The sequence below is a fragment of the Antrostomus carolinensis genome, unplaced genomic scaffold (assembly GCF_000700745.2).
Source record: "Antrostomus carolinensis isolate BGI_N321 unplaced genomic scaffold, ASM70074v2 scaffold34870, whole genome shotgun sequence".
Taxonomy (NCBI): Eukaryota; Metazoa; Chordata; class Aves; order Caprimulgiformes; family Caprimulgidae; genus Antrostomus; species Antrostomus carolinensis.
The window spans coordinates 10,353-19,439 of NW_010288596.1; the positions used below are offsets into that span (position 1 = coordinate 10,353).

Consider the following 9,087-nt stretch of genomic DNA (forward strand, 5'->3'; position numbering starts at 1 on the left):
GGACGGGCTGGAGGTCTGGGCACAGGCCCCCCCATCTCAGTACAAGCTGCAGGTAGAGACAGAGCCCCAAGAACTGCTGCACCTCCTGTTTCACAGGGTGGGGTGTTCAGTGCACACAGTGGGACCTCTGACACCACCAGCCCTCCGGCCACAGGGGAAGGTGCTCTGGGAAGGTGGCACGTGGTGAAGGCCCCCCAGCAGGCATTTCCCTTCTGGCACTGCTGTGTCTGAGATAAGGCAGCTGGGAACTGGATCTTTCCATCGAGATCACCCATCTGATAGCCCTGCAGCCTCTTCTGGAGCTGAGTCAACAGGAAGCAGCTTCGCTCCATCACCCCGAGAGAGCAGGTCCCTCCATCCCAGGGCAGGGGTGCTGGGCTTTGTGCTGGGGTGTGACACCCACCCACCCACCTGCACAGCTGAGCCACCAACATCTGCCCGGAGCCATGGGCTGGGGGCTGCCAGGACCTGAGACCTCCCCACTCCCCCAGCTCTCCTTGGGGTCCCTGTGTCTGCAGAGACCCCCCAGCCCAGGAACAGCTTGAGGCTGGGTCAGACATGGGGAAGGGGCGATCACAGTCCCAGCTGGGCCATGACCATGTCTTGGCCTCTCTTGTCTCCCCTTGAAAAGCTCAGGGAATGTTTCTGAGACTCGAATGGGATTTTTCCTTCTCATTGTAATAAAACTCATTATCACGGCACCCACCACTCTGGGTGTGATTTCAGGACACTGGCTACTGGAAACATCACTCAGGCTTCTGACAGACCTTATAGAGACTCGTGATGGAAGGATTAAGACTGGTGAGAACAAAGAGGGAACAGAAATGTGTGAGTGTGTGTGTAAAAGCACAAAGCAGCAGGGAGACAAGGGTTAAAGGAGAGGTGTGTGCTAATTGCTGCAGGGCTCCTATGTGTGATTTCATTCAAATGAGGAAGAGGAACTAATTGGCAGAAGATAAGGTGTGGGGAAGATGCCCAACTGAGCCATAAATACACTTGTAAGACCAACAAAAGAATTGATAGTCAAGAGTTTTGCCGAAAGCTGATGAGGTCTGAGAGAAAATAATGGGGAAAAGATTTTCCAGCAGTATCCACTTCCAAGGGATGTAAAAGGAAAGTCCAAGCTGGGTTTGCTGCCAGCAGCGGAGGAGCCCAGAGCCACAGCAAGGACTTTTACCAGCCACCTCGGAGCGATCCCACCTGGGCACTCACATCTGGGTGCTGCTGGGTGCAGGGGTCTGGCCACGCCAGCAGGTGAGCTGACCTTACATCTTCTCCAATAAAACCACCTTCCCCTTCTGCAGTCAGCATCTCATGTTGATTTTTGTTGTAATTCCCCATGCCCTCCTCTGTTTGGTGCAGTGTTTCATTTGTTCCCCCTGGACCTGATCCTTCTTGGCAGTGGTGAGCTGAGCAGTGGTGGGTGCAGGGTCTGGAGGACCATTGCGATCCCATCACGGCTGTGCCAGGCTGCTGGGTAACCAGCCCCTCTTTCCTCCCCATTTTATCCCAATATTTCTTTTCCCAGGGTAAGATCTGATTATTCATGAGCATTTCTGAGTTACACACCTTGAGACAGTGCCAGCCTGGGGACAGCTTTTGGAGCTGCTCTCCTTGCAGCCCTCACTGACTGGCATTGTTACCAGCTGGCCATGTCCAACCACCTTTCTCCTGGGTTTGGGTTTGCAGGAGCCTTCACCATGATGTTTGCTAACAAGAAGCACTTCATCACTGCCATCGTCGGGGTGCTGGCTGCACTCTCCATCATTGCCCTTGTTCTCAGCCTGGTGAAGATTGAAGATGTCACTCTGCCACCCACGGTCAAGGTGAGCCCAAAAGAGGGTCCTCAAGCACCATTGCAGAGACCAGTCACCTTGGGCAGGTGCTCAGAGACAATGGCTTATCTGCAGGGTTAGGAGGTGAAGGGTGGTCAGTAGGACCTGCCTTGTAGTAGTTGGGTGGGTGTTTTCTTCCCATCTCAAGATGCAGGCAGAAGAAATACAGCCTGGCCACCTCAAAGTCTCTGAAATAGCTGCCATGCTTTGTGCTTGACGTGTTTTGAGGAGATCACCTTGGGGCAGATGGGTAGGGCAAAGCCCTGCCCCACTCCCTCTGCCCTCCCAGGGCACCACATGGCAGGACGATGCACCTCCACGTGGCCTTTGCTCCTGCCAGCTCCCACCAGCCTTGTCCTAACCCACTCACACCATAGCACAAGCATCACAGCTCCACCTCATCCCTCCCCCGCAGTTTGGCATCCCACCCTGGCTGCTGGAAGGGGGTTGGCATGGTTTTAGGGTGAAGTGGTGGAGAGAAACACATGGTTAGGTGCCCATGGACTGGGGCTGGTGTGGCCCTGCCAGAGAGCACTGGAAGTGGGGGAGTTGGTGGCCCCAAGGTGGGGCCAGTGTAGACACAAAAGGTATGTAACCAAGAGAGAAAATAAAAAAGCATAAGGAAACAACCAGGAAAATGTTTGTGTGAGCTGTTGTTGCTGCACAGACCTCAGGAGAGGGAGTGAAAAAGTTCCTCAGTTGCCACGAGTAATGCCCGTGCTGAGGCCACGCGCTGTCACTGCTCTGCTCTGGCCCCACAACCCTGGCAGGATCCTCCTACCAGCATTGATGTTCTTGGTTTTTCCTTCCAGTATGGGATGGTGTTTGACGCAGGGTCATCCCACACCTCCCTGTTTGTCTACGAGTGGGATTCAGACAAGGAGAATGACACCGGTGTGGTCAGCCAGACCTTGTCCTGTGATGTCCAGGGTCAGTATCCCCCTGCCGTGGGCTCAGTGTTGCCCTGTGTGTTTGTGTGGTGGGTGGGATGACCTGACCCTCCCTCTATCCATCAGACTGTCACTGCTGGCACGGTGGGGAGCCCTGACTCCCTACTGGCTTCACTCTATGGCTGGAGGGCCCTCAGCACCATGTAGCACCCACCCGCTTGGTGGGACTGAAGAACCTCTTGATTTTCATTCCTCCACCTTGAACTGCCCCCAGCTGCATAAGCTGCTGTCCTGGCTGTGGAAGGTCTCATCCATAGAGCTGGGGATGCTGCTGAAAGCATGGGAGATGTGGGGAAGATACCCACACACGATGTCCATGTATGTTATCAACATTCTTCTCCATACCAAATCCCCACTCAAACCAAACCACAGCTATTCCACCTACTGAGAAGAAAACTAACTCTGTCCTAGTGAAACCAGGACAGTCAGTCAGGTCTCAGGGGACCAGGAAACGCTGGCAAAGCAGCCTTTGTTGCTAAGAGGTGATGGACCTCCCTGCCCCACATCCTCTTGCTCCTACATCCCTGTCCCCAGCCATTCCCATCAGCTTGTCCCAGTGTGACTCTCTTCCAGGTCCAGGCATATCAAGCTACGCCAGTGATCCCCCGAAAGCTGGTGATTCCCTAAGAGAGTGTCTGGATAAAGCCCTGAAGGTCATTCCTAAAAAAAGGGATGTCCCAGCTTACCTCGGAGCAACGGCAGGCATGAGGCTACTGAGGTATCTCTGTGGGGCATTGGGGTGATGGAGCAGTGACAGAGCTGCAAGCAGGGACCAGGAGCTCCCAGGTCATAGAATCACAGAATCCCAGACTGGTTTGGGTTGGAAGGGACCTTAAAGCTCATCCAGTTCCAACCCCCCTGCCAGCAGCAGGGACACCTTCCACTAGACCAGGTTGCTCAAAGCCTCATCCAGCCTGGCCTTGAACACTTCCAGGGAGGAGCAGCCACAGCTTCCTTGGGCCACCTAGGTCCCAGATGTCTGTTGGCATCCCAGGACCCCAGGTCCTAGGATGGTGCTGCATGCCCAGTTCCAAGCAAGAAATGCTTCTCAGAGCTCTTTGTCTGCTCTTCATTATTGTTTAAACACAAGGGAGTTGAGATGCCACCAGGGGATGTGTCATCTGCCCAGATGGATGGGTGCTGGTGGGGGAGTGGGGCAGAGGTAGGAGGCAATGGGGTGCTGTGGGACCTGCCCTTACCTTTCACCAGCCCGTATTAGCTCCCTTCAAATGTCAACCTTCATTTCATGGTTCTTGGTTTTATGGTTGCAGATACCTAAGGTTATTTCTGTGCCCTGGCAATCAGACCCCTCCCCTGGGAAGGAGCCAGGTCATAGCCTGGAGGTTACTCACTTCAGAGAGCAAGCACATACCAGCAGCTCTGAGACACCTCAGAGGTCTGAAACCAGGTTGGCACCTTCCCAAAAGACCCACTGGAGCTCAGCAGCCAGCTCTGGCTTTGGTGCAGTCACTGGGTGATGTTCAAACATGGGTTTTGCAGCACAGTCTCCTCTGAAGGCCCTTAGGTAGGGAAGGACAGCCTGGCAACTCTCTGTGTGACTGGGATCAAGCTGCACTGGAGGGAAGAGATTGCTGCTACTCCCAGATTTGTGATGCCAAGTCTAGACAGCTGGGATTTACGCTGTACAAGCAGCTTTGACAAGTTGTGTAGCAGGAAACATCTTGTCACACAAACAGCTTGGTGCAAAAAAACCTGGAGTAGGTGGAATTAAGAAAAAAAACCAACAAAAAACCCCCAAAACCCCAGTTTCTTGTGTTTCATGTGTAGTTGTGAAGTAGCTGAGTCTGTGTCCTGACCTTTGAGTCCTTCTTAGGGAACAGAACAGCTCAGCCACAGCCCAAGTCCTGGCTGAAGTTGCTAAAACCATGCGAGAGTACCCGGTGGCTTTCAAAGGGGCTCGAATACTCACGGGAGAGGAGGAGGGGACTTACGGCTGGATCACCACCAACTACCTGCTGGAATCCTTCACTAAGGTGGGAAAAGGTGAAACACACCTTGGCTAATACAGTTTTTCTAAGTTTTCTGAAGCTTGCTTAGCACAGAAGGAAAGGTCTGGGTTAGGAGCTGTTGGGAATGACCACGGGGAAGCAGCTGGTTCCTCTCTACAGTGAAAGAGGAGGGAGAAATCAGGAATGGGGGTGTCCCTGTTAAGAGCTAAGGGCACATCTCCACACCATGGGGACACAAGGTCTCTTGGGGACAGCGAGGTCGGCCATGCAGCCCAGCAGGGACCATTTGCTCCTTGCTGAGCTTTGTCTCACTGCCCTGGGAAGGTCCATCTCCATGTGGCACCATGAGGCCTTAGTTTTGGTTCAATGTGCCAGTCTGGAGGAAGCTTGAACCAAACCTTTTTCCTGTCACCTTCTGTCCCAGCACTCCCACAGCTCAGAGCGGTGTGGGCACCATCAGGCTCCTGTGCAGGCTGTCAGAGGATTTCTGTCCTTCCAGCACCTCTGCAGCTCCTCAGGAAGGGCAGCCCCTCCAAGCCAGGTCCCCACCAGCATGCTGGTTTGGGGACCGGTGACTCAGAGCCACATGAGCCCACATTACGTTGGCACATCTTGACCATCAGACAGTTCAATCTGTTTTCTCTGGCTCTGATAAATCTCCAGGCTGGCTGGGCAGGGAAGGCAGCGGGGCCTCACATACGGAAATAATTTAATTTAATACCCGTTGAATTTAGTAACAAAACTGTTGACTTCAATGAAATGAGAATTTTGCTCAGGGCAAGTAAGCCCAGCCCTGTACTAGTCCTCTTCCCCTCCTGTCTCACCTTGGCAGTTCTCCCCCAAAGCTCACACCTGGATTCATCCAGAGGCACCCAACATTTTTGGGGCGCTGGATCTTGGAGGAGCATCTACTCAGATCAGCTTTAGACCTGAAGGTTCAGTGATAAACTGGAATGAAGGCTCCAAGTTGACGCTGTACGGGTATAACTACAACATCTACACACACAGCTACCTCTGCTACGGGCAGAACGAGATGCTGAAGCGACTGGCAAAGGAATTAATTGTGGTGAGAGGGGAACTGGGGTGGGGGTGGTAACTGGACTCTGTTCTCATGGTATCAACCCCAAACTTGTTAATGCAGAAATTAAGAACAGGCAAAGCTCTTCCAGAAAGGGACTGAGCACAGGGACAGACTCCTCGGAGCACGAGTAGGCAGACATGGAGAGGAGCATGGGGAGCAGAAGGGGCAGCTCAGGAGACATCTGCCTCAACTGCCTCGCACAGGGTGTAAAAAAGTCAGGACCAGGCTCTTCTCAAAGGTGCAAAGTGACAGGATGAGGCAATGGACACGAGCTTGGAACATGCAAGTTTCCAATCAGATGCAGGGGAAAAGTTTTTTTGCAATAAAAATGGTCAAATATTGGAATAGGGCCCAGAAATGCTGTGGAGTCACCATCCTTGGAGATATTCAGAACTTGATGTGACAAGGCTCGGAGCAACCCCATCTAGTTGGTCACACTTCAAGAAGGGGTTTGGCACAGGTACCCCTATAGCTCCCCCCAAACCTCAACTACTCTGACTCCACAGACCTGAGAAAAATGAACCAGAGATCTTTCTCAGGCCATTTTTGGGAAGGTCAGAGGGGAAGAGGGTCCTTATGGAGCTGCATCTTACCAGGAGGAGCAGCCTTGGTGAGCCAGAAGGGTTTGGTTGGGTTTGGTTTCACTAAACAGCCAGGAAAGTTCCAAGGGTTGTCCCTGGCTGGGGCTGGAGCTAGAGACAGAGCTAAGAGCTGGGGTGGAGAGGGCTTTGCATGTCCCAAACCATGATCGTGGTGGCCAGGGGAGAGACTTGCTGTGTCCCTGAAACTGGTCTGGGTCTGTGGGAGAGAGAATGAGAGAAAGCAGAGCAAGAATTAGTGTTGAGCTCAGGCTGGGACTGCAGATGGCCAACAAGACCAGGATGAAACAGCAGGAGGGTCTTTCTCTGCTGAGGAGGTGGGAGATGCCTGCACCTGTGGCTGTGGGAGGAGGGCTGGGTGGACCCCACCACCTGACATGCCCACCAAGAGGGTTTTGGAGGAGGCTGCAGCTGCGATTTTGCCATTCCCAGGAGTCATCCTCCAGCACACGAGTCGCTCACCCCTGCTACCCAAAAGACTACAATGAAACCATCTCGCTGTCTTCCTTCCACACCAGCCCCTGCACCAACCGGAGCGACCCACGCCTGACCCTTGGTGACAGGAATGTCACCCTGGAGGGCAGGGGCAATGCCAGCGGGTGCCTGGCTGCCATCAAGAAGCTGTTCAACTTCTCGGCATGCGGCCAAAGCCCGGACTGCACCTTTGATGGCATCTACCAGCCCCTGGTCAGCGGGCGGTTCATTGTAAGGCAAATCTCATCCTCTCACCTCCCATGTCCCCAAGGTGCTGCAGTGTCCCTGCATGTCCCATGGCACTGTCACCTCCCCGCAGCAGAATGGGGGCAAGAAGCTCCCAGATGCCCACTGCTCAGGTCACACCAGGGACTGCTGCTGTCTGGTTTTCCAGCCAACTCTCCAAATGGGACCATGTTAATAAAACAGATGTTTAGTCAAAAACCCCAAGTTTTCAGTAAAAAAACCCCCCAAACCAGCTTAGCCAGCAGACTCCAGCTCTGCGTGTGCTCAACGTGCTGCTGGAGCCAGCAGACACCTCCACCCCCAGCCCATCATCTCTGCTGGGACCTGGGCAGCAATGCCCTGGGACTGTGCAAGGGCAGGACAAACCCAGTGAAGGACAAACTCCATCTCCTGCTTCCAGGGGTTGCTCCTGGGGGTTTTTCCTCACTGTAACTCAACAGCATTTCTACCTCTTGTCTTTCAGGCCTTCTCTGCCTTTTATTATAACTTCAAATTTCTCAACCTGACTGAGGGGCAGTCGCTGGCCACTGTCAGGGAGACCATCGAGCATTTCTGCACCAGAAGCTGGGAAGATGTATGTTCCCCACAACGGGAGGCTGTAGGGAAGCCTCACAAGCAAAGGGGTCCTGGGGTGGGGGAAAAGGAGTGGGGACTCCCCCAGGACAAGGCTCCCTGGTTGCTGAGCTGTGTCCTACACAGTAGAGCCAAACCCTGAGCTCTGTGAGGGAGCCAGGACTGTCCTGCACCCACCCTTGGGGTCCTCCTTGCTCATGAAACATTGGGAAAGAGGCAGCCAGGGAAGGTGAAGGCAGCAAGATCTCCCCTCTAGGACAAGAGCTGGGGATGGAGGTGGGGTTGGAGCCCTGGAGAATGGTTAGAGGGGGCCCAGCTGCTGGCACCACTCTGGGGAGGAGTCAAATGGGGATGGATAAGGCCAAGAGAAGTGCTAGGACTTCCATGGGGCAAAGAACAGGGACTGTGGCTGAGAGGAGGCTGAGGTGGGAGAATCTGAGGCAGGAGGAGTTCCAACATGTCCCTCTATTTCCATGTGGAGAGTAAATCCTTCTCAAAAGAGCTGCTCTGTGGACAAATCCAAAATACCTGCCTGGTCCAGGAACCTTTTCCTGGATGGTGGTGGCTGCAGAGCCATTGCCTCTCACACAGCTGTTGTCAGGGCATTGTCTTGGTATAGAAATTCCCTTCAAATAACTTCCCTCCCTCCTCAAAACATGTCCTCCCCCAGCTGTCTTCTAGCTACCCTGAAGAGAAACCTGAGCGACTGCCTAAATACTGTGCCAACGCCAACTACATCCTCACACTCCTCCTCGACGCCTACAAGTTCAATGAGACCAGCTGGAACAACATCTTCTTCCAGATGAAGGTAGGCAGCAAATCCAGCCTGTGGGCAGTAGAGACAGTGATGAGGAAAAGAGCCACCTTCCCACATGGATGCTCCCTCCCTTGAAGTGTTCTCGGCCAGGCTGGATGAGGCTTTGAGCAACCTGGTCTAGTGGAAGGTGTCCCCACTGCTGGCAGGGGGGTTGGGACTGGATGATCTTTAAGGTCCCTTCCAACCCAAACCATTCTATGATTCTATGATTGGGGTGTGGTGAGAGTTATGGTCCAGAAAGTCCTCCCTGCCCCACATCCCAGCGTGTGGGGACAGCTACTGCACCCCGTTGGGGCTGTGCAGGAGTAGGTGGCCCTGTGACATCGGTGTAACTCATTGTCCCCTCTCTCCTGGGGCAGGTGGGGAGCACAGATGTTGGCTGGACGCTGGGCTACATGCTGAACCTCACCAACATGATCCCAGCGGAGGCTCCGGTGCAAGTGAAGGGGCATGTTCCTTCCCTGTGGGCTGCGGCTGTCGCCTTCATCATCCTCACCCTTGGCTTGGGGCTTGCTGCCCTGCTCCTGCTCTTGTGGGTTTAG

The 9,087-nt window shown here is 53.9% G+C and overlaps 1 protein-coding gene across 1 annotated transcript; it reads left to right on the forward strand.

The window, feature by feature from the left end:
• Positions 1-1,700: 1,700 nt before the first annotated feature.
• Positions 1,701-9,087, forward strand: LOC104524305 (ectonucleoside triphosphate diphosphohydrolase 8-like). Its single transcript, XM_010167137.1, has 9 exons — positions 1,701-1,826; positions 2,648-2,765; positions 3,359-3,503; positions 4,620-4,779; positions 5,588-5,821; positions 6,868-7,140; positions 7,619-7,729; positions 8,399-8,536; positions 8,905-9,087. The coding sequence occupies exons 1-9, from the start codon at positions 1,701-1,703 to the stop codon at positions 9,085-9,087; spliced, it is 1,488 nt and encodes a 495-aa protein (XP_010165439.1).